General features: G+C 41.0%; 1 protein-coding gene across 1 annotated transcript in view; it reads left to right on the top strand.

Moving 5' to 3' along the window:
- Positions 1-25,567, top strand: part of LOC118105182 (A disintegrin and metalloproteinase with thrombospondin motifs 7) — a 69,005-nt gene that overhangs the window by 20,225 nt on the left and 23,213 nt on the right. The window contains exons 5-15 of the mRNA XM_035152701.2: positions 609-692; positions 1,550-1,671; positions 4,534-4,683; positions 8,737-8,880; positions 14,947-15,091; positions 21,013-21,105; positions 22,115-22,260; positions 22,342-22,511; positions 22,930-23,063; positions 24,675-24,795; positions 24,977-25,221. Coding sequence (XP_035008592.2) covers positions 609-692; positions 1,550-1,671; positions 4,534-4,683; positions 8,737-8,880; positions 14,947-15,091; positions 21,013-21,105; positions 22,115-22,260; positions 22,342-22,511; positions 22,930-23,063; positions 24,675-24,795; positions 24,977-25,221 — 1,554 coding nt within the window. The remainder of the gene's footprint in view (positions 1-608; positions 693-1,549; positions 1,672-4,533; positions 4,684-8,736; positions 8,881-14,946; positions 15,092-21,012; positions 21,106-22,114; positions 22,261-22,341; positions 22,512-22,929; positions 23,064-24,674; positions 24,796-24,976; positions 25,222-25,567) is intronic.

Here is a 25,567-nt window from a genome sequence, read left to right as displayed (position 1 = left end):
TTAAAGGTCTCAACGGTTTTCTGCCTTTCAATACTCTGCAGTAACTAAACAGCTCTAAAAGCTTTGATGTCGAGCGATTCCACGATATGAAACCTCTGAGGTTGTTTGCTGTTCACGTTCCTCTGAAACAAATTTCTCTCAACAACTTCAGGTCATCTTGAAAGTGGCATACATGGAATCAAAAATATCCAGACAGAAGGAAAAAATGTTTCATTCACTGTTTGGTTTTGAGTGAACTTTGAGATGTTGTGTTTACTCGTATCCGTCGGCTTTGAAATGGAAATCCAGCGCTGACATGTCACACGAGCGAGTAACGCCTCTGTTATATAATATTTTCTTTTCAAAGCGATTTTTCTACACAGAGAAGTTGTCTCTTCTTAGATTAAAAAAAGTAATTAAAAATTTATGAATTTTTCATTTCATTTTTAAATTCATTCATACATATTTGATGTATTCCATATCTTCTATCTCAGATAACTCCTGGCAGCTGCCTGCCTTGATTTATCGCACCATATAGAAAGGCCTATAATATGAAACGCATTATAGATCAAGTGTCATGAGCAGTAGGATCTGTGTAAAATGTCTAACCACATTTTCTCCTCTTCCAGGTGGCGGGTCTGTTCAGAGATGCCAGTATCGGAAACGCAGTCAACATTGTGGTTGTTCGCCTCATTCTTCTGGAGCAGGACGAGGTAAAAACATATTTGTGTATGTTTATCAAACTGTGGTTGATTCATATTTTGAAAGGATACAGAACAGAGTGTGTATGTGTGTAGTGTGTAATAATAATCGGACGACACAAACCAAAATATTCACACTCAAATCACTAGATCTTTGGTGCATATCCTACTTGGATATGCACCAAATTGCGCACCCTCATAAATAACAGATTATTAATTATTTCCTGATAAATCAACGAAAATGTTGAAAAATCTCGCTGCGTTAACGAAGGTAGTAAAAAATATATATAATCCTGATCCAGATCTGCACCAAAATGTAATGGGTCCTTCCCCGACTCATATCGCATTCTCCCACCAAGTTTCATGGTCATTCGTCCAATCCTCCTGCTGACGAAAACAAAACCTCCTCAGCTGATTTGATTAACATGTAATTCATCTGAGTTGAATAAAACATAAGCTTAAACATAAACACCCTAAACTCTCCTGACAAACAAAAATAACACTCGGTCGCTTCCACATATTCAATAAAGCCACAAATCAGCATAACAGCAAAGATAGAAACTGAAAAGCACATGTGGAGAAAAACATCCTGGAATATAAAGTCCATCAGCAGCAATTTACTGCCGAAAACAACACAGTCGTGTATGATGCCATTAGCTGAGCTCCGTCTGACCCACTCAAGGTTGAATGCAGCGACGATGCAATTGAAGCGAAAAACCTGTTTCCGTAGCTTTTCCTATCGTATAGACATGATGTTTAAATCTCCAGCTGCCAGATCTGTTCACTCTGAGTCAAATTGGCTGCAATTTCCTTTTCTGACATGTTAACTGTATGTTTTCTATCCTTCCTGTCACGGCCGTGGACGACAGGACGAGTTAAAGATCACGCACCACGCCGACAACAGCCTGAGCAGCTTCTGTAAGTGGCAGAAGAAACTCAACATGAAGGAGGAACACCCGCTGCACCACGACGTGGCCGTTCTGATCACCAGGTAACAAACGCACTCACTTTACCAGACTCTCTTAAACTCAGTTGTTTCTGTTCACACGGCTGCAGAGAGAATTAGAGCTGCGAGTACAGTATTTCTATCAGAAACCTTTTTACTTTGTGGACTTCTGTGCCCTCGTGTCAGCAGCTGTAGTAAACTGCAGAGGATAGAAACCAGCAAAATGATGCTGGACGCCTCAATAGTGGAACTGCAGGTACAAGAATGAATTTAATCAAGTCCAATTAATCATCCAAGGAGATGAGTCACAAAAGACACAGTGTGATTCATTCATACGGTTTGGAGCCAAACGATGACATTTCTAGTATCAAAGGGAGAATAAAAAACAAAAGGACACGTAGCTTTATATTCTCTCAGAGCACGACGGCAGAGTTCCATCTCTAACCTGCACACAAAGACTGAGGAAATGATTTTCAGTGAAAGATAATTATCTCTAATAAACTTTTTATGTTTTCGCCCGTGTCAGTTGGATTGTTTTTTGATGCAAGATTCCACAAAAACAACTTAACGGATTTCCACGGAACCTGGTGGAAGAATGTGGGAGGGGTCAGGGACGAGTCCATTAAAGTTTGGTGATGATCCGGATCAGGCGGCGGATCCAGGAGTTTTTTTTCACTTTCTTTAACATTTTAAAGGCATTTTTTTGACACAATTTCACTGTTTCCCAAGTGAATAATTAATAGATCATAATGAAAAATAAAATCAAGTGTATTTAGGTAACTGATATCTATGAGTGTGGAGCTGGATTGAATTGAAGGTGGACTGTCGGGCCTCGGTGGAGGTGTGAACTCTACTGAATATCTTTTTTAGTTTCAACTGCTTTAGTTTGTGCAGGAGATATATTATAAATATTCCCTATAGCTTAAAAATACTCGTATATGAAACATTTATCACACAGCCTAAGGAAATGATTCTCTGTTCTGGATCCCACTGAGATATTCTTTTGGCTTTTAAATGATTGCTCTCTCTTTCATGGCCTGCCAGTAAAAACCTTTCACTGATCATCACAGGGCTCCAGCTCCATATGTCCTGTTTTTCCGAGTATATCTGTGAAATCTAAGGAAACCTCAAGTGAACCTTTTAATGACGGCTTCATTCGGCAAACTCTCAACCTCGGCTGCATAATAAGGGGCTGGAACAACACAGACTTAATGGATGATACATCACCGAGGAGGTAATGTTTTTGTCGGTGGTGGTTTTTGTTTGTTAGTTGGCAGAATAATACAAAAACCACTCTGCAGATTTCCATGTTAATTTCCTGAGGGCTTGGGCATGACCCCAGGAAGATCTCATTAAATTCCGGTGAGGATTCAGAGTAGGTGGCGGATGCAGGAATTAATTATCTCTCTCTCTCACTCACTCACGCCCTGTGTGTTTGCAACTCAATGCTGTCCCTGAACATATCAAATCAAGACCCAGATGGAGGAGTGAAGCTGCTCCTGCTTCACCTTCTGTGCAGACATGGTGTCAGAGCCCAACTTACGCATGTAGTAACGGGCATTAAAAATGGAAGTTACTCGGAGGGTAAAAATATACCTCGAGTCAAGTTAACATGCTCAAAGCACGAGTGAAAAGTGAGCCGCTGCGTGTGCTATGCTGTCAGATTGTTTAAAATAGAAGTTTCTGTTCCTCCAGCTGTGGGTCGAGGGAAGAGTATCGGGGTTGTTGTGTTTTTTTTACTTTTGCATTTCAAGAATGAAGTTGAAATGTAAAAAAATAAAGTCAAACTACATCAGAGAAGATTACTTTGCATTCTGAGAATAAAGTTGAAATGTGTGAGCTGCCGGTGTTCCATGTTTCCCAGCTTGTCTGGTTTCTACCTCTGATCAGATGAAGTTTTCAGCACAGTATTCGTACCTAATGCTGATCACCACACTGTGTTCATGTGCCAAACGAGACATATTGTACTTGTTACTAAAACTGATTTCATCTGCACAAGGCATTTTCGGGGACAGACATTTTTACCCACATTAGTAGTGACCTCCATCACGGAGGTTATGTTTTTCGTCTGGTTTGTTTAGTTTTTTTTTAGCAGCATTATGCAAAAACTACTCAAAACTATTCATCCAATTTCTATGAGATGTTTTGGATTCAAGGAAGAACTCCTTCAATTTTGATGTGGATCACAACCCCATTAATTAAAATTCAAAGTTCACCGGTTTGTTAAAAGCTAAAAGTTTGGTTTATTTTTGTTTGATATATTCCAGTCATCTGTCTTTTGGACTCACCTCAGATAATCCTCCATCTCTGTCCTCCTCTTCCTCCCTGACGGACACTTCACAGTTTTAACAGTACATGTGGTCAAAGTAGCATTGATTTGCCACATGACTCTGCACAGCCTCTGAAAGCGTCTACAAGAGAGACATCTAGATCCTTTTATATTAGTCCTGTAGGTTGTGAGGTGAAGCCGCCACATCAGACTCGTTCCTGCACATTTAAAGGACGAGGTTGCTGGTTCATGGTTTGTTCCTCCCCACCGCTGATGACTCAGAGCCACTCACCAGCCTCGTTGATTTGGAGAGTTTGACTCAGTCGTCAAACCAAAAAGTTTTGGGCCTCGTCAAAGTCGCTCTGCTCTTTTCCAACTTTGCTCCATCTGACACTTTGACAGATAGAACCAGCTGTTCACTCACCATTAATATATCTCACATCTGTGCTGCTGTTAATTAATATGAATGGATTCATCTGTTCATTTTTATATATAACAGGAAATTATTAGATTCACAACAAATACATTTTTTATCTCTCCTCCGTCTCCTCGTTTCTTTTCTTAATAATCTTTTATGTTTTGTCCTTTCCTGTCGTTGTGTTTCAATCTGACCAACTCTCCACCTTCACTTTTCGTAGGAAGGATATCTGCGCTACCATCAACATGCCCTGTGAGACTCTGGGTCTGTCCCATGTGGCCGGGATGTGTCAGCCGCATCGCAGCTGCAGCATCAGCGAGGACACGGGCCTCCCGCTCGCCTTCACTGTCTCGCACGAACTGGGACACAAGTAAGGTTAACCACACATACCAACACAAACACACACATCATCATGATGCAGGTTCAAATAATCAGCAGAGAAAACTGGATGATTTAAAAACTCACATTTAAAGGTCTAGTGTGTAAGATTTAGGTGAAAATGAATGTAAAATAATCCCAATAGTTGTTTTCACTAGTGTTTTTTAATCTAAATTGTACAAATTGTTGTTTTCTTTACACTAGAATGGTTCCTTTATATTTAAATACTTTATATTTAAATACTTTATATTGACATCAGGAGCAGGTCCTCTCATGTTTTTTACAGTAGCTCAAACTGGACAAACTAAACACCTTTAGAGTTTTTATAACAACTGAAGCTACCACAGGTTCTCTATCATGTTTGGAAGGGGGGGGGGAATTCAGCTGCAACACGACACTTTACCACTAGATGTCACTAAATTCTACACACTGAACCTTTAAATGAACTAATGCAACTGGTTGCTAAGTCCTGCACATTGGTCCTACACCCTTATTTTACTGTTGTTTAAACTTATGCCCCATGGCTACTTACATGATGTTATGAAAAGAGGCTGCGGCTAAAGCTACATGTCCAAGAAACAAGTCTTCATCATCATCAGTTGATGATTAATGAAGCCGACATGGAAATAAATGTAACGTTGCTCTTGTATTGCACCAAGAGCCATTTATCCTGAGTGAAAACAAATTCGACGATGAAAAAATGTGAAATCTCAGTGTTCTTTCATTCTATCATAACTTTGTTTGGCCTCAACTTTTACAAGCAGTAGATTTAACTTCCGTTGTTCATATCTTCAGACGGTATGTTTGACTCTAATCGCTACAGGAGAAGCTTTTAGGATAAGGGATTGAGTTCTTGGCAAACGCACTGCTTAGGTTGCTGGAATTAAAATGATCCCAATCCAATATAAAAAAGGATAGATACTCATGCTCATTCAGTGAAGAAATCCAACACCATTAAAATATTAAAAAATCCCTATTATTGGTGGAGGATGAAATATCTCTTATCCTGTGTTATGCAAGGTTATTACTTCAGGGAATTCACAGACAAAACTGCAGTGATCTGGAGCTAAAGCGCTCAGGGACAGTGTTTATCTGCCATTTCTCAGGCTCTGCAGTGCATCCACGAGGCCAGAGGTCTGGGCTTAATCTTTGATTCTGGTCCATCACCAAATAATGCAGTCAAATCAGGAGTATTGCCCAGATCATCCCTCTCATTCACAAAGTCACAAACCCTCATTCTTTGCACAAATCAATCAACAGCCTTCAACAAAACACAGCAGCTAAGGGTTCTTACAAGATTTCGGAAATATGAACCCGTCACACTCGCTCTGTCCTCGTTGCACTGAATCGTGTTTCTTTAGAATTCCTATTCTATGTTTTTAAACCACTGGACCCTTACACCTCTGCTCGTGCACTTGGACGTGCTCAGCAGCTGTTGCTCTCGGTACCCAGGGCAAGACTAGAGACTCCGGGTGGTGGGGCCTTTCCTGTAAGGGCTCCTGGACAATAACTGTCCCCTTTTGTCCTTTGTCCATCAGATAGGCCACCTCAGTGTCCTCATTTTAAAAACATTTTTGAAAACCGCTTCAGCATTAGGACAAAGCTTGGGAGGGCGAATGTGCCAGATTACAGTTGCTTAGCGATGATCGAAACTTGTCTCGCCAACTCAGGTTGATTGACATGTGAGCTACTGCTTCATGCTGTACTTTATTATTATTATGTTAAAGTTGATGGGTTAAATTCAGTTCTCTCTTATTATGCATTGAAGCAAATGTTCCCACAGGATCAGTTATTTTCTTCTTCTCCATTGTGAAGTAATCACCTGACAGTGGTGTTCATTCCAGATAAGTCTACCTCCTGTAACCTGTGTCATCTTCTCCTGTCTGTGGGTGTTTGAATTCAAAGCAGATAACGAGGAGTGTGGTGGTTACAGAACATTTTCTGCTGCTATTAAAAGTTACAAGTTTAAACTTTTCTCTCTATCACTTTGGTTTATTAGAACTTTGACCTGTTTTCTTGCTTGTCCATCACATTAAAGTTCTGTCTGTCTGAATGTATTGAAGTAGTTTAACTGAAAAACACGATAAGGTGTATGAAAGTCTCCTGGTTATAAATTAGCCTTCTGTTTCTCATTAATACTGTTTTTATCCCAATGCGTTCAAGCCTCTTCTGAGAAACACATCACTCAAACAAGAGTTTTTGAGACCTGCCCCAGCAAATTATATTGTAAATTACCTGTTAATACGAGAATATAATTAATTATATGACTTGGTTAAAGTTGTTTGGCCTATTTGATTTAAAAGCACATGATGTTTCCTGGTAAAGATCCAGTTCCTCATGTGTTGAACCAAACCAATAAAAACAAACTAATGTTCCATAGTAACCATTAAACTGAGAACATAGCGATGCTCTGATAAACTAATACTGGAGCTATTTATAATGTTTAAATGGGAGGAAGCAGTCTCACCATGTGAGTGTTAACATGATTATTGGACTGAAGAGAAGTTCAGCAATAACCATGTCTTATCTGAGACAGGTTAAACACAATGGTGTTAATATACAGTTACATTCTGACACGTTCATTCGTACCTCGCTGCATTTATAGACCTGATGTTGAAAGTATTTATCCGAAGCTTACTCACAGTTCTGCAGTCCCAGAGCTGAACACCTTACTCGTAAATAGAAAAATGCAATTAATAGACACGGCACGCTGTATTTTTAATTTAACTTAATTAAAAAAACTGTAAAAAGCTAAACATTGTCTCTTTTTAATCCATCAGTCCGTTTATATCTCCATGTATCTGCATTCTCCTCAGACTAACTGAGCACAGAGTGCGGTTGACAGCTTCATTGTATTTGTTCATCTTGATTGTTGAGGTGCAGCTGAGCCCATAAGGCGCTCAAGGTATTGACAGGACGTTATTGTCCAGCGTGTGTGTGCATGGTCGACTGCAGGTCCTGGGTAAATAGTCAGGGTGTTTTACGTTGAATGCATGAACAGGTCCCAGACTGACAGGAGCCCATTGTGCATGTACAGAGCATTTCCTCCTGTTGCCATTCATGAATGATGAAGTTTCAACATTCAGCAGTGTGCAGGAACTTTAATAAAAGGGGGAAATGTTTTTTAATTGGAGTCCTTCACTTTCATTCTTATTTCATCAACTACTTAGATTTAAAGAGGAGAAACATGATGGAAGTGATTCAGTGTTTACCGCACTGAGGAGCTTATAAGTGCTTGTAGCAGGTAATACTGTAAAGGGGCTAATTTCTGTATTGGTGTTGTAAAACTAGCGAAGTAATGCAGTTGTAAATGAGCAAAATCTAATCCAGATTCAAAGGCGAGGGTAACTAGCTGCGAGCGGGGCTTCAGAGAGCAACTCTGTGTTTTTAACTCTGGAAACAGCCTTTAACTGAGCATTACTTTACGAATCCAAGTTTAATGATATAACCAAACAAAACACACCAGTTGCTCTGTCCTTCAGGTTAAAATGTGAAATGTGGTGAAAACAAGCACAATGTTAATCTGCCATTTTTATCAAGTGTCGAAATATCTCATTGTACGTAAAAAATAAAAAAATAAAATATATAACAAATAACAAAAAACAACTAGACCCATGTTATATATGTTGTTGACTTGTGTACTTACATTATCCAAAATGTTCAAACTCTGCAAAATCCCTTTCTATTCAAGGTTATGGTTCATTTCACTTTGGTCGCCTTTTAATTTGGCTTTTTTCTGCTATAAATTGTGGGTCAAACAATTTATGATGAACGAAAAACACACGAGCCAGTTCAGCCAATCAGCATTTTTATTTTCTTCAACTGTAATGGTTTGCGATTATTCATCCAATGTTATGTATTGAACAATTAAGGACTGAATTATTCTGCTTGAAACCCTTACAAGTTTTCTTTCTAAAAACATTTAATAATGATGAAAAGTATTATTCAAGTCCAAAAGTTGGAAGTGTCTTGAAGTGTGTGTTTCCGTGTTGTACCCACTAACTTTAACTGCCCTCTCCGTGGGGTTTGTGCTTTTATGTCACAGCTTTGGGATTCAGCATGATGGCAACGGTAATGACTGTGAACCCATTGGAAAACGACCTTTCGTCATGTCTCCACAGCTCTTGTACGGCACCTCCCTGCCCAGGTGGTCGCGCTGCAGTCGCCAGTACATCACCCGCTTCCTCGAGTGAGTGTCAAGCTGCTACTCTGCTATCTGACGTATAATGACTTGTGTTTGAAGTTCAAGGTTTTAAGTGCACAGAAATCCTTGACGCATTCATGTACAGATCACAAAGGCACCTGGCAACCGTAGTATACATAGTGTATGTACTGTATGGTGATTCAACATGGGAGCACAGGCCTGTCATCTCAGATCCCAGCCGACGCTCTCAGCATAATAACTTGTCCAAATGCAGAGGATGGATGTGGGGATATGCTCAGAATATGCTCCACACTTGGATTGATGTATCCCCGGTGTCTGGGGTTACATCAATCCAACTTTTCTCCTGATACAGATTCTTGGTACGTCATGCTGTTAGCCGGCCTCGTGCGTGCTCGACCCAGACACCAACGTTTTCCTGTTTTTGTGAACGCATCTGAACTGGAACATTTCCCGCTGCTTTGTTTATATGTGAAATAAAAACTGCAGAAAAAATGTCTGCACCTAATTTTCAGGCATCTTCCAAAGTTCATGTCTGAAAAAACTATTTCTGCCATTTTCTTTCTGCACAGATGAAAACTGACAGGCTCAACTATAAACTGTATAGTTCCAACCACTATGAACCATTTGCCTTCATCAAACTTTGTTAATCGTGTTGGAAACTTTCATCGATGCAGTGTTTCAACAAGCTGCATGTGGCCGGTCAGAATCCACGGAGCATCAGCTACACGTGTTTTAACTCTTATTTTCTGGCGTTGAAGTCGTGTGTTAACAAATAGGAAACTTCAGGACACATTTGGCAGATGGAAGGTTTGTCGGATTTTAAGGAGCGTAGACAGTCTAATTATTTACCTGCTGAGTCTACACACAGACAGGACTGTATAGTAAATCTAACACTACATGCCGTGTGTGTAAGTGTGTGTAAGTGTGTGTAAGTGTGTGTAAGTGTGTGTGTGCAGCTACTGTGAATCTCTGTGTCTGAAACATTTCACCATAATTGCCCCAGTTCCTCAGCGCCGAGCATCTGGAATTCATTTAGTGGGTGTTCAGCCACTCGACAGCTTTGTAGCTTCTTGACTCAACAAGAAGAGAAAAAGGGCTGCGGGGAGATATTTACACTCGTGGGAGTTCGCAACACAAAGGCCACTGGTCTGTGTGTTTTGTCTCTGCTCTGGTAATTATAAGGAGACACAGAGAGGCCTCAGTGCTTAGAGGCATCGTTTGCCAATGATTTGTAGATTTATCAAAAGGAATTTGCTCTGACAATATTACGTTGGACTCGCTGATTCGATTTTGAGGTTGTTGTTGTTATTACTGGTGAACTGAAATGTTTTGGAGGGGTTGAGTCAGGGCTGGGGGTGGGGAGCAGGGAGGAGACAGACAGATGAGGAGCGGGGCAAGGCAAACAAAGTGGAGGGGCAGAAGATGACGAGCCTGAGGCGCAGGCAGACACAGGGGTGAGCTCAGTTCAGGGGAACAGAAGGTTCTGAAGGCTGAGCTTCTCTTAAACTTTGGTTATATCTTGGTAAACTGAATAGTCTGAGTCTAGAGATTACTGGAGTCTTGATTCAGGGTCTTTACACTGTTGGTTTGTGAATGGGCTTTAGGTGCACAGGTGGAGGGGCAGCAGGAGGGAATCATCAGATCGCCACACACACACACACACACACACACACACACACACACACACACACACACACACACACACACACACACACACACACACACACACACACACACACACACACACACACGTAACCAAAAACGTATTCCTAACCTAAACCAGGGCCAATTCATACCTCAGGACCTCAGAAATTGGTCCTGACATAGTGTTTATGCTTAAAAAGGTCCTGGAAAGGTAATGAAAACTAGTACACACATACACATTAGGTAGAGATACAAACTGTGGACAAACGAGGAGGCAGGAAACAGGAGGAAACAGGAGGAAACAGGAAAAGAGGAAGAAGTACGAAGAGAGAGGTTGTCAGAATTCAGATTTTGTGGCTATACATAAAAATCATGCTGAGATAAATCACATGTTGAACACAATGAAAAATACCAGTGGTTATACTGTTGCCAACAGATATTTTTATTACAGTCACACATAAAAAAAGAAGCACTCCACCCACTGCTCAGCATTTATTAGCTTTAATAAAATTAAATGGACAAATACGAACAGGAAACATTTCATTCTATCATAAATTAATTGACTTTTACCTAGAGCCGTGCAGAGAGAGGCTTAAAATACAGGATCCGCTTCACGGTTGTTTCCTGTATGAACACTGACTGTAGCTCATGATGAGGTTAACAGGCTCTCACAGTCAGAGCCTGTGTTCAATCCCTGTTGGGCACAATCTGCATGTTGGGAGTTTTAAAGTGAATATTAATGACTATGAGATGGATTGCTATTAAATTTGGTCATTTAGAACTCATGTTCCCTACAGGTAATTCGATTTTTTTTTTTTAATCTCACCACCGTTAATCTACCGCCACCATCGTGTCCACATTGTAGTTTCACCTGCGTTCTTGGTGCATATGCAGGAATTCATTTTCACTTTCTTTACATTGTGTGAGAGGCAGTTTTTCCATCATTCATTGATTTCTCAGAGTAATTCATGGATCTTTATGAAAACTTGACATGCTTAGGGGACGGATATTTATGAGTTTGTCCAGTTTGGTGCAGATCTAAATATAAATCTGGATCGAGTGAATTTAAATGAGGTTTCATTAGGGGCCTGATGGGCCTTGACAGCTGTATGTGCTCACTGAGTGCCATTAGTCCCTCGGCAGATCTGTAAGTGAAAGTCAATAACCAATAATCGTCAGACGGCATGTTCCATCTGTGACTGATGCAGAGACGGGTGATTGCACAAATGCACATCGTCAAAATGGTGCGATTAAAATCTATTGTGGGAGATATTCTGTTGGATCTGATTGGCCGAGGCTGTGAACACAAAGGACCAAACCAGTTGACGTTTCACGAATCAGACTGTGAATAATCCAAAATTCTTAAAGCTCAGAAAGTTGTATTTCTCCAGTAACTGTACACAAGTGTAGCTTTAGACCCTCAGTCTTGTTTCCTGGTGCAATAATGAGTTCATTAGTGTTAATGTGTTTACCAGAGCCACAGACAACTTTGACTGAATGGAAACGATAATTAAAATCCGTTCATTTCCGACAGAACTCAGACCCCAAAGAGAACAACTGTGTTAACTGTGATCCAGAATAATTATTCAGATATTCTTCCATATTTTGGCCAAAAGGAAAGTTATATTTTCGAAATGAATACTGGACTAATCCATTTCAGTGGCTGGGGTAAGATAAACATTGAAATGAAAGGAGATAGTAAAAACATGATACCGTCTTCCCACCCCTCCCCCCCCTCCACAGCTTGCTGGTCCCTGCTATTACTTCGTCTCCCAGTATCCCGTCTTCAAACCTCAGCTTCCCACTCCAAAACCACTCAAATTTGCATTGATCCATTTCTTCACATGAGACTTAACTGATATCTGTCTTCCCATCTCATTCCTCTAAATGCCAGCGTTTGCCCCCATTTTCTCTGTTTTATGTCGCTCGCTGACCGAAGGACAAGGCCTCCATTGTGCCTGGCTTCAGTTGTTGCCGCCGGCCTCGGCTGCTCGCGCTGCTTCAGATGTTCGGTCTGTAGGTGTCGTTTTATGTGGAATGTAGAGGGTCACACTGAGACGAGCGGTTGAGATGTTATCACAGAGCCACTCTTTAATCTCCAGAAGACAATTGCCAGAAGGGCAAAAGGGTAAAAAACTGAGATTTCACACATAATGTAGCATATGATTGCAGTTGCTTGAGAATGTGTATATATAGATAATTTTTGAGAGTTAATTAATCGGCGTAAACACTTCCAGGAAGGCTAGCTTCGACAAAGGCTGCAGTAAAAACCTAATTTGCCCTCTGAGCTGCTTTTCAGTCCAGGGCCACTCATGGAGAACATTTTAATTGCTGCTGTTCAGTCGTCATTGTGAGGTAAACTTACATCGATGATTTGTTGTTAAACGGAAACAATCGGCCTTCCTATATTCTTAAATTTTGACATATCTATTTATTCTTGTTTTTGTATCATTACGTTAACTCAATGAGGGATTTTTTTCTAGAGATTTTACAGAAATTTAGAAAATGTAATTTGCATTAAATAGAAAAATGTTAAATGTTTCAACATAGGACATTTCATAACATATAGGAAAAGATGGGGACGTTTGAAGGGCCTACATGAGTTTGACGATGAATTGCAAGCCGCCAGCAGATGTTAGAGACCTATCATCAGTCATGTACCTTAGAACTATCGGGTTGTTTCAGGAGACACCTTCTTCTCAGGCAGACACACCACAGGCTGATCAGACCTGCTTGTGAGTCCCTGACATCTTGAGTCTCTCGTTCTGCAGTCGGCGATGTTTCCTTTTTACGGTTTGGGGCAGAATCCAAAGCTGTTTGAGAAACTTGATGGTGGATGTTGCAATGAAGCCCAGCTGCAGCCAACCTCCACGGGGCGGACTATTGCTCTCCAGCCACGTTGTTCTGCCTCAGATGACATAGGTCTGGTCTTTGGGTGGTGGTGATAAGTCTTGATGGGACCGTTACCCGCTGGCCTACATCCACCAGTATTTGTTAATCTCGTGCTCACTCCAGCTGGCCTTCTCCTGGTCAGTGGAAGAGGTCCTCTGTTTCACTGTTCCCCTTCTCGGGCATGAATTATTTATACTGTGCATGTTCTAAGAATATAATTCAAATTTTATATTAGCGATGGAGCAATGGAAATGACTATGTAATGTGAAAGGAGTTGCTTCTGGAGACAAACCCCTGACTATAGAATGCGTCTTCCTCTTCCGCCAACTGTTGAAAATATTCCAGATCCGGGTGAATTTCATGTCTGTTATTGGAACATGATATAGTCAAAATGTAGATTGTTCCAGGATTCGGTTTATGACCTGCAAACTAATGATATTCGCTGATGCACTGAATAAAATATATATTATGTAAATGTTAGCATGTTGGATTTACTGTGAGGTTCTTACCTTGCTGATGTGAGCATTTGCCCTCACAGCTGCTAGGACGCTCTACAGCTTCCATCCAGATGGTTCTGTGCATGTACTTAGTGGATGAAATAGACTCACAGTGTTTTCAGATGTCAGACTATCAGGTTGCAATTTAGCTGGAAGATTTGCTAACGCTGCAGCTGAATACCTGACTGCAAGGTTTACAGTGCAACAAGACAAATTCACCTTAAAGGTTCAAAATGCATCGACTGATCTACAAAGTTTAACTTTACTCGACTCAATCTGTTGTATTGGACGTTTCGCTCTGTGATAAGTTAGACGTTTTATTCCTCCAACATATTTTCCGATCTTGACGCCACTCTGAATAAGAGCAAAGTGTCTGGATATAAAATAAAAGCATGAAAGCTGAACTCACTCTCCATCAGCGCATAATTTACAAAGAGGATTTCTATCATCATCATGGATTAGTTTTGCTACTTTCAAGGAAATTTGAAAACCCACTTATCCTTGTCATTAAATTCCACTGCACGGGCGACAAGTCTGTTAATGCAACCAACGTGTGAAACCAGCAATTCATTTTCCTCAAAGATACCATCATGATTAAACGTACTGGGAGGACGGCCCTCGCTTCATTATCACTTCATAACTAAAGGTGCAGACGGTCTTTGTGGGAGAAGACAGACTTATTACACAGAAGATGTTATGTATGTGTGCACACCTGCATGTGATGTTGTGAAAACCACTGTTTGTGATCAAAAAGTCCAGGATCCCTTCAACCTGGTCGTGTAGACAGTGTTTTTCTTTAGTGAATATGTGCAGCACTAGAGCGGCACGTAGGGCTCTGGCTCTGGTGCTCGAGTCCAGAACTCATACACGACTCAAGTCTCTGCCGGAAACCTTAAAGTGCGTTAAATATGGATATAGATCATTCCTGGAAAAGAACTGCCCATCTCCTTGTGTCAGGAATAATGAATGTAGTCTTTCATGAAGGAAACGATCTGTGTGTGTGTGTGTGTGTGAGACCAAGAGATCTTTATATATGTGCTCTTCCTCCTCCTCACAGTCGTGGCTGGGGCTGGTGCCTCGACGACGCTCCGGTGAAGGACAAACTGACGGTGAACTCGGTGCTTCCTGGGGTTCTGTACAGCGCCGCTCATCAGTGCCGGCTGCAGTACGGATCTGGGTCCCTGCTCTGTGATGACATGGACGTAAGAACATGCAATATAAATCAAAAGAGCTCAATGCATCATTATGTGGACCCGAGATGTCTCCTGTTCTTCTCCTCTCTGTACTCGGCAGTGGCAATTAGCTGTTTTGTTCAGTTTTCTCTCTCACACACGCACACACACACACACACACTAACCGTCACACATCCTTGAGCCGAGCGTGTTCTCGTAAAGTCCCTTTTCAGCCTGTTTTCTTTGCATCATCACAACCTCATTGTCCCGTGTTCCCATTCTGTTTCCATCCAATGCTCTAGCACATGCACTTCTTACAACGCACTACGTTATAAGAACTTATAAAATTGTACGTCAGTCTGCACTTAATAACCCTCACTAACAAGGTGAAAATGTGCACTTAAAGATGAAAAAAAATAGATCCGTTGCTGTGAGACTGCAAAGTGTGTTCAGGTGCATCCGGTTTGCTTGAATAATAATTAAGATTTGTGGTAAAAGAAGTTCATTGGGTTTCGTTCAGAAAGACACTGGTCCTGCCTGAAGTGAAGCATGGTGGGGTTTTGCATCATGCTAATGGGTGCTTGTCGGAATATTGGTCTAATTTTATGGACAAAAATGTAAATTTTATCAATTTCTGATGAAATTCAAAACACGGTAAATTGTGCACAAAGTGAAGGGTTTTTAATCACAAGCTGAATCTACGGTATTTTTTCATTAATCACAAGAGACCTGAGAATTGGTCTCATGTCTTTGATGTTCAAATCAAGGCCATTTTTAAGGAGAATATTAAGCAGAAATGAAAAGCATTGGGTTTGGGTGAACGTTTCCATCGTTACATGGTCGTGATTCGTCGTATTCCAGTGGAAGAAAAAACCCTGAAATCGTTACGTTTGCAACATCTTAACAAACCTCAAAACAAACGAGTATTCAAACAAATAGGAGCCTGAGAAAAGAGTTAATGAGACATAATTAGTTATCAAGTCATTAACACCTTCAATATCCTGAAGGAATCCAGGACACTAGTCTTCATAACTGCAGCATAAGTGGATCCACTTTTGCATTGATTCTTCACACATGGCCTCTGTGCAATCTGTCCACAACCTGCTCCACAGTAAATAGATTATTTGATATACTCTGGGACTGAGGGAGTCTTTTTTTCTTTTTTATTGTGAATGGACAGTGTCAGCAAACCTGCTGCACAGCTTCTTCACCCCTTGACTCCTCAGTCAGGTTAAACCTCCACTCACCTGCTGAGCAGCTCCACACACTCATCCTCCTTTTATCTGAACCAGTGTCAGTGTCAGGTTCAACTGCTTGTTGCTCCTCTCAAATGTCTGGATTTAACAGACCCTCATCTTATAATGGTTCTATCCATTGTAGAGCTGACCTCAGTCCTCTCAATGCTTTTCTGCCATGAGCCATTCATGAGAACATTAATTCAGATGACACTTCAACAGCTCAGTGTGACCTTTTAAATGTTTTAACTATCAGTTATTATAACGTCTCACAATCTCACCACTGAGACTAGTTTTATGAACCAGAGAGGAGAAGCAGCGCTGGTTGTCGTGGGAACGTCAACGCTCCACATTATAAGAGCAAATGAAAAGACAGCTGTCATCGAGGCAGAGACATGGCGTCTTTTAAAGACTCTATGAAATGCAAATACAGTTTTCCAAGTTTTTATCCTGTGTATCCCGTTATTCCTTCTATTTGACCAAATATATGTTTTTAAAAAACCAACAAAATTTCAAAATCCAGTATTTTCTCTTCCTGCAAATTATTTTTAACTGTTTGATGACTCATCCCACACTCACTAATTTTGCTTCGAATGAAAATCCACTTGCATCTTTCAATCTAGGCCTGAACATGCATTGCCCCGACAATACGATTCAGTCGTAGTCGTCCTCCGTCTCATCCCCGCCTGACTCACGGTTTCAATCTGCCGGTGTAGGCTGAGGTGCACGCTGGTGGAGTAGATCCACCTCAGAGAGCAGGTGATCCTCCCAGTTGTCCCAGTTGAGCTGCTGTCAAATCTGGTGCGGAGGCGTCAGGAACATTCAGCACCACTGGTGACTGGACTTCAAATACAGGGATAACAGCAGGTTCTCAGACGCTCTCTCTGGGGAGACATTTAAAGTGCAAGCGCTTGTTCTCGCACAGTGACAGAAAAAAAAGTTGTCCAGACAAAAAAAACTGAGCTAGGGAGAATTTTTTATCACTGGCTCCTTTTCACTGATGAAAAGGTACAGAAATGCTCGGACATCTAAGCCTTCCAGCAGATTGACTGAGACTGAGAATTAGTCTGTGTGTTGGGATTTGACGAGTCAATCTCTGTCAAATCCCAACACACAGGATTTGACAGAGATTGACTCCATCTTTTCTGGGCAATTTGAGTAAATACGTCGCACATTTGATTATCTATTCAGTTAATTCCTGGCTCGGAGCTGATATAAATAACTTATATACAGTCACAACATCAAACCATAGCCACAGGACTGGACGGACAGAGACCACACACATTCTCGTTTCCAGCGGCAAGGTAATTTCTCAAAGTAACAACAAAGCATCTCTATGAATACAATTGGTTTCGTGCAGGTTTTACAAACGTCCACGGGAAAGAAAAACAAGAGAGGTGCTTAAAGTTTTATAAAACCACCAGACGGCCGTTCTGAATCACAAATTCTCACCGACATGGTTTTTCTTGAAGCACATTTATAAACTGCCTCAGGTTTAAAGTTCCCTGTGGACCTTTCTTGTAAATATCCACAGTAATGTTAACATTCAGTGTTGCTCACATGGTGGAGACTAATAACACTGTGAATACATTTCTCTCTCTCTCTCTCTCTCTCTCTCTCTCTCTCTCTCTCTCTCTCTCTCTCTCTTGAGATATTGTTTTCTCAAGTCCTTGATTACATCAGCTTGCAGCCTTTTTTCCCTTTTCTGAAGTGAAGGGATGTTATTTTCATTTGATAGAAGTGTTCCTCTTTTACCTCCATGTTTGCTGCACTCCACAGGAATCTCATTTGCTGAATGCTGGTGCACAGAAACGGGGCCAAAGTAAATGGATAAAAAGCTTCACGTTTAAAGCACAACAGCAGAATTCAGGATTTTGAATTGACCATCGTGAAGCTGATGCATGTATCAGTTAGACCAGTCAACAGCCCGCTCACCCACTTAAGGCATTTGCTGCCTGTCGCAGCTTAATGGACTTTTAAATGCATTAGTGCTTCACCATTAAAAGTGCGCAGAATGTTATATCTGTACAAAGAAATGGTGCAGAGCCACTTAAAAAACCTTTAAAGCTTCAAAAGCATCAGTTGCATTCGGCCTCGTTCATTTTATTGAGGGTTTAACCTTTTCTACTTGGCTACATCCGACCCCAGAAAATGTACAAAGTTAATTCCAAAGGATTGTGATGGATTTAGTCTGTAGGTGTTTGTGCTTATTAAACAGTAAACACAGTGTTGTGGTGCCGCCTCTGGTACAGAAGTTAATGCTGTTTTTCCTGTTTGGTGTGAACCACCTGCTTTTAAAAACCTCAGATTAAAGCCCCGCTTCTTCATTGTAAAACATTAATAATTTACTGCAGCATTTGAAATAACTTCAGAGCTTGTTACACAACCTATTCAGGTCTTTTGGGGATGTTATGCTTCCTGGGGAAATAAAAAAGTAATAATGGTTTGTGGAAAGTTAATGTAAATTGTACTAGAAGTCTGATAGGCCCCTTCATCATCATATTGCATATACATGTATTCAGACTAGACACTTCTGGGTCATTATCCAGATAATTATCAAATTTCACCCCTCTACACATACCTGTTTTTTCTTTCCATTAAGACCTTTGCATTTATTTTCTTGAGAATTTCTAAAGTTTCGCTGTGTTAAAGAAAGTGGAAAAATAATAACTGCATTGGATCTGCTCCAAAAGTTAATGGGTTCTTCCTCGACCTGATCTCTACCAGTCCATGGAGTTTCAAATCAGTTGGGTTTTGTTTCTCTGTGATTTTACTAACAGACGATAAACAAAGACAAAATTAGATTCAGATTCAGACAACTTTATTAATCCCGGGGCAATTAATTTCCACATAATTCATGTCAATAAGACTCACGAAGAATAAAGACCACAAACTATAGCAGCAGCATTCAGACGTCTACATCAACATGCAAGTGATGAATGTAAAATCAGTGGGTTCCAAGAACAGAGGTGAAGGGATAAAACATAAAATAATCCACAGGCAGCATGTACCTGTATGTGTCCTGATTCTCCGATTACATTTATGGATTCTGACCTTTTATCCCGGTGCTGCTCTTCTACAAGTTATTGTCATGTTTAAATTATGAAGTTACACAGACAGAAGCTTTGCAGTAGAAAGCCGTCTGCAGAGTGTGGAGGACTAAAGTTTGACAGAACTATAGACAAAAAGTCAGAGGTTCTTCTGATTGTTTTGGGAACTTGGCCAAAGGGATTAATGGATTATATAAATTGGTTTGAACAGGTAGTTCTGGGATTCAGGAGGGATTTTCAAGTGAATTGTTTGTTTTCTCAAAAATTCGGACTCAGTCTTTAAAGATTCCTGTGCTATCTGACGATCAGGCACTTCCTCCCTCCCAGTTCTTTTGGAACCGTTTCTCTGCAGTGAGAAACGGTTCTGTACGTCTTTTCCAATGTTTCTTATATTCTCTTGTGTAAGCAGTTACGTTTTTTTTAAATTGGAAAAGTAGCTCAATTATAATGTTGAAATCATTTACATCTGTTGTGTGACGGTTTTGGCCCCAAATTGCAAAATGTCCCTCACACATTCACAAATGTCACGCAACAGCATGAAGAATGGGCCCAGACGATTGCACCAGGCAGACATCACTCCTCGATAAACAGCACATTTGACCTTTTGGTGTTATCAAAATAATTGGTCTTTTGATTCGTTATTCTCGCAATTCCAGGTAAGTCTGCTGTCTGGTGGAGTTCCTTTTACAGCAGACAAGATACTTCTGTTGATAGTTTTACGAATCAACTCGAAGACCATTTCTATGGTCTTGCTTTTAATTAATTTTATCCTTTTTTTTAACACTATATAGTCTTTTTTTTTTATACCTTTTGATAGTTTTATGCTTTTATCCTAAGTCTTTGTTTTACTGCTAACGTCATCTTATTGAACTGTGTTATTTCTTTCTATTGTAAAGCACTTTGAGCTGCATGTTATGTTTTTAAAGGTCAAATATGTATTATTGTTATTATTATTAAAACACAAAAACAGAAAGATGCTTCAAGGCCAGTATGTGGTGTCTAAATGTGCCGCACATTTCTTTACGCTGTGCACAGGATGTGTTGTTGTTTCTCAGGGGCACTGAGCTGCAACTGTGTCCATTGATTTTGCACAAAGGATAAAAACTGTTTTGTTGTCATGTTTTCAAACAGTTGTTCATCAGGTTGTGATGTGAATGAGCTGTAAGTTGAGAGTAGGCAGATATGATGTTGTGGGATAAACATGTCAATCATGAAGGTGATACGTTTATTATTTAGCATTAAAAATTTAAAGGAATAGTTGAGTTTGAGGAAAACATCATTCTTGATCTCCAGTGGATATTCACAATCCAGAAAAATATAAATACTTTTATAAATACTGTAAATCAACATGTGCTGCACAAAACCTGAGTTGATAGATGAGAAACTAAAAACCGACACAGTGACAATCAATCACCTAGATTATTAACTCAGTACACAGCAGCTATATTAACAATAATCACAGGAGAACATTAAAAAGTTTTATTTTTATTTATAATGTGAAGGTAAAAGCTTGAAAAGCAGTAACTAGCGCGGGTGCAGACAGGGCATCAACACTTTCATACAGTATCTCAGCTCATGTTGCTCAGGAGCTTGTGGAAATAAATGAGCAGTGACTAACAACACGTCTGAAAAGAGTGTGACGTGTTTGTCTCGTTGCTTTCCTCAGAACGTCTGCAGCACTCTGTGGTGCACGGTGGGAACGACCTGCCACTCAAAGCTGGACGGGGCTGCGGACGGGACGAGCTGCGGTGAGGACAAGGTAGGTTTTCCATTTCCTGCCTGTGAGAGAGGAGATGTGGGCTTTGCAATGAGAATGCTGATTTTTGTTGTTGACAACTATCATTATATGCAGCAGGGCACACCTATGTTCACCAGTCTAGCTGTAAAATCACATTCTGTTCAGTTTCTGCTTGACATGCCCCAAATCATCCATCCATTAACTATAACCCTAGCAGAGGAAGGTCTGGGGTCAATCCCAGTTTGCCCTGGGCAGGAGGCGTGGTCCACCCTGCACAGGTCGCCACCGTATCACAGGGTCAGAGACAAACAACCATTCACATTCCCACCTACTGGTTATTTAGTTGCTGCATGTGTTTGGACTGTGGGAGGAAGCCGCAGTGGAGAAACCCCACCAAGTACCAAGAACATGAAAACTCCACATTGATTTGAACCCGGGACCTCCTGCTGTGAGACCACCTCACTTAGCCACTTTGCCAGCCATTCCTGTATCATTATAATAAATGTTACAGGAAAATGACGAAGCCTGGTATGAAGGCTTTTTGACTCAGGGCAGAATGAACCGAGTGACTCGAACCACCATCACACTCATTAAACCTCCTTTGCTTCAATGTTCTTTTTTCCTGGTCAATCAGTCATCAGGTGAATCACGGACGTCCGCACAAGCAAATTGTTTTGCACTGGTTGTAAATTCACCATATCCCAACTCCTCTCGAGATTCATGTAGTAATGTAAAAACAAATTTAGACTTAGACTTTCCCCGGAAAGTTAATGATTTATTTGATTTACGGAGGAAGACTGCTAAGATGGATGAGCCTCTGATATATAAATAACACTGCAGGAAACCATAGAATTAAAAATGACTCGGTAGGAGTTTGTGCATAAGAAAAAGTAAAATAACACAGAGTAAAACAATGAAATGGATCCAGCACTCATGGAAAATACTAAATGTACACACAAGCCTCAAAGTGGCCACAGTGAGACTCATGTAAAAACAAGAAGATGAAGTTTTGATGTGTTTTTTCTGTCAGTGGTGTTTCAGTGGGGTGTGTGTACCGTATGGATTCAGCCCTGAGCGCGTCAACGGGGGCTGGGCGTCCTGGAGCGAGTGGTCGGCCTGTTCCAGGACGTGTGGGGCCGGCGTCCGGGGCGCTGAAAGAGACTGTGACAACCCAGTGTGAGTTTCTCAGCCTACTAACGCTGACAGGTGTCTTGCCTTTTTTTTAGCACTGAAATAACGTCTTTGACCGTCCCACAGTCCCAAGTACAGAGGGAAGTATTGTCTGGGAGAGCGACGGCGTTACAAGGTGTGCAACATCTCCCCGTGTGCTCCCGACCTGCCCACGTTCAGGAGCGTCCAGTGTGCTCACTTCAACAGCTTGCCGTACAAGGGCAAGTTCTACAAGTGGGAATCAGTCATCAACAGAGGTGAGCAGAATAAACCTCTGCCACAGTATTTAGGCCTCGGGCGTAATTTATAGTGGGGATGATGGGGTTGGAGCCCTGCCCCCAATAATCATACCACCACACTGAATGAAAATTATAAACTGTCATAAAACAAGTCGTCAGTTTTCTCGGTTCAATTTAATTTGCAGCACAAACAAAGAGTATGTTTTCTTTGTAGCTATTTTGGCTTCCAGCTAATTGATATAATCTGGCAAGTAAAATGTATGAGGTGATTATTTCTAACTAAATAATGTTTGTCAAGCGCTTGAAAGTAATAATTATAGGAATTGTCCAGAGTGTTTCACCTCAACTCCCCCGATGTTCAACCCAAACTTTGCTCGTTGTTGTGCAGCACATTTTTTCAATCCATATTCACATTCTATTCTCTTTTTCTTGCCAGTGAATCCTTGTGAGCTGCACTGCCGTCCGCTCAATGAGCACTTCTCTGAAAAGATGCTTGACGCCGTCACCGATGGAACACCGTGCTTCGAGGGCAACAAAAGCCGGGATATGTGCATCAACGGCATCTGCAAGGTACTGGAACTGGTCCACTGGTCGTTCCCTGTACATTTATTCATGCCCATGGAATTTGTGGAGCACTTTCTAACCTTGTTATGAATGAGTGCTTTACAAAAAAAGTTATTATTATTTTACACTCCCCAACGCCATCACTTGATTATTCCATGCACGTATCCTGTTCATTGCCGGGGAGATTTGTTAGTCATGCAGTTTGTTCAGTTGACCCTCACCTTGTTTTTTCAGCAGGCGACTGCTGTACATCTGACATTCTGTATGAAAATTAGCTTGTTGATAGAAAAACGTTGTGGCTGTTATCGCTGAAGATAACAAGCTGCTCTTGCCTATCACCCTGGGCCAAAATGCCAGGAACTGATACAGACGCAGTTTGGATACTGAGTGGACGCTAATCTCCGACCTCGGGCTCTGAGTTTCTGACATTTTCTGACATTTTTTTTGTCAAGCACCTGCATTTTTTTCCACCTCACCTGTTTCATTTTGTGTTTGGGAGCCTCGCTGTAACAGTGAAGGCCAAATTGGTATTTTGTTTTAGTTGACAGTTAAAAAATACACATCTGTAATCAAAGAAATCCACCTCAAATATGAACATTTCCAGCTGATGGCATAGACTGTGTATACGATGATGGACGACGTGACAGCAGCCAAAAGTGAAGCCAAATCATTTTGATCGACCCCTGGTGGCTGGCTGCAGTATAGGTCATAAACCCGGCCTCCTCCATGCTAGCGGATGGGACATGGACCAAACTGAAAAGTCAAAGTACACATCAAATAAATAATAAAATAAAATACATTTTAGTTATTTGATGCTTTAAAAACGGGGTGAAACGTCATGATTGACAGCTGAGACAGGGACCCTAGATACCGTGGCTCCACTCCAGGACCACAGCATCCACCTGCAGGGGGGGGGTCAGAGATATTTGCTCATCCCACCTCATTATTTATATGTATAAATATCTGAGGAACATCCTGGACACCAACCACTATGCTCTGCTGCTGTAATAAACATTGTGTATCTGAAATCAGCCATTACATACATTTACCTGACAGCCAGGACATTAGTACTTTTCTGTAAGAATAGCTTGAGGGTAAGTCACATTAAGAATTTGAATAGGTTTTACTATCTATATTATACATATACTATTTACTTATATTTCTACATTGTAGCGTTTCTGTTATTGTGTTAGTAAAAGACTCAGTGCATCTGTCACAGCTTTTCTTCACTTGGATTATAAAGTGTGCCTCCCTGCAGCAGGCGGAATCGGCAGCACAGCATGGGGGGTGGTTATAGTGATGAAGCAGCACAGAAGAACAGCAAGAGATTTCCGCTTGTATTATCTGTCGTAGCTGAGCAGGTCATGAGGCATGTTGAGGCAGTGCTCTGTGCTGGGTTTTGTATTTTAAACACATTGACGTAAGCATGAGCAGAATCTTGTTCTGATCAAGTCTCTATGTGACTGACTGATGATTATAAATCTTATTTAGTATTCAGCAAGGAAATGTCAGCGTGACATCTAGTTTCTGCTTCTGCATTTGCTGCCGTCATCGTACATGTAAGGTCTATTGTGAATGTTGCATTGTGGGATTGACGTCATTGTTTGTGTGTCACAGAACTTAGGCTGCGACTACGTGATCGAGTCCAGCGCTGTCGAGGATCGCTGTGGGGTTTGTCATGGTAACGGCTCGACCTGTACAACTGTGAAGAAGACGTTTGAGGAGAGTGAAGGACTCGGTATGTTTCTCAAGTGTTTGAGCCTTTTATACAGAAGGTGTTGACATGTTACAGCAGGAAAAGCACATGTGTCAATAATAAAATAACTAATGGTCCAATACTATCTATACTAATACTATCTATTAACAATACATGAGGTTACCTTGTGTTTATAATTCCACTTATATTAAATGTCCTTCAGGCTATGTTGATATCGGACTGATCCCAGAGGGAGCCTGGGACATCCGGATTGAGGAGGTGGCTGAGGCTGGTAATTTCTTGGCGCTACGAAGCGACAACCCAAACAAGTATTTTCTGAACGGCGGCTGGACGATCCAGTGGGATGGCGAGTACAAGGCAGCGGGGACGGTTTTCACATATGTGAGGATGGGACACCTGGAGAACCTGACGTCTCCCGGGCCCACCATGGAACCACTGTGGATTCAGGCAGGCGGAACACCTTCACCTCTTGTCCCTTTGTGTCGCCATAGTTCGAGTATAGTTTCCATGCAGTTAGCATTAAAACTGAAAAATAACCGTAAAACACTATGCACATTACTACTTTTCTTCAGACTTTGCCTTTCTACAGTACCTCTTTATGAGATCTTCTTAATTGTAGATTGTATTTAAAGATGGAGGATGAAAATTCTCCCCGAAAATGAAGCTAAAAGGTGTTTAATTTGTCCAGTTTGGGCTACTGTAGAAAACATGGCGGCCTCTGTAGAAATCTATATCTTTAGATATAAAGAAAAACAACAATTTGTACAATTTAGATGAAACACACTAGTGAAAA

The sequence above is a fragment of the Hippoglossus stenolepis genome, chromosome 1 (genome assembly GCF_022539355.2).
Source record: "Hippoglossus stenolepis isolate QCI-W04-F060 chromosome 1, HSTE1.2, whole genome shotgun sequence".
Classification (NCBI taxonomy): Eukaryota; Metazoa; Chordata; class Actinopteri; order Pleuronectiformes; family Pleuronectidae; genus Hippoglossus; species Hippoglossus stenolepis.
The sequence above is the reverse complement of the archived record's forward strand: the minus strand, read 5'-3'. Positions and strand labels throughout refer to the sequence as shown.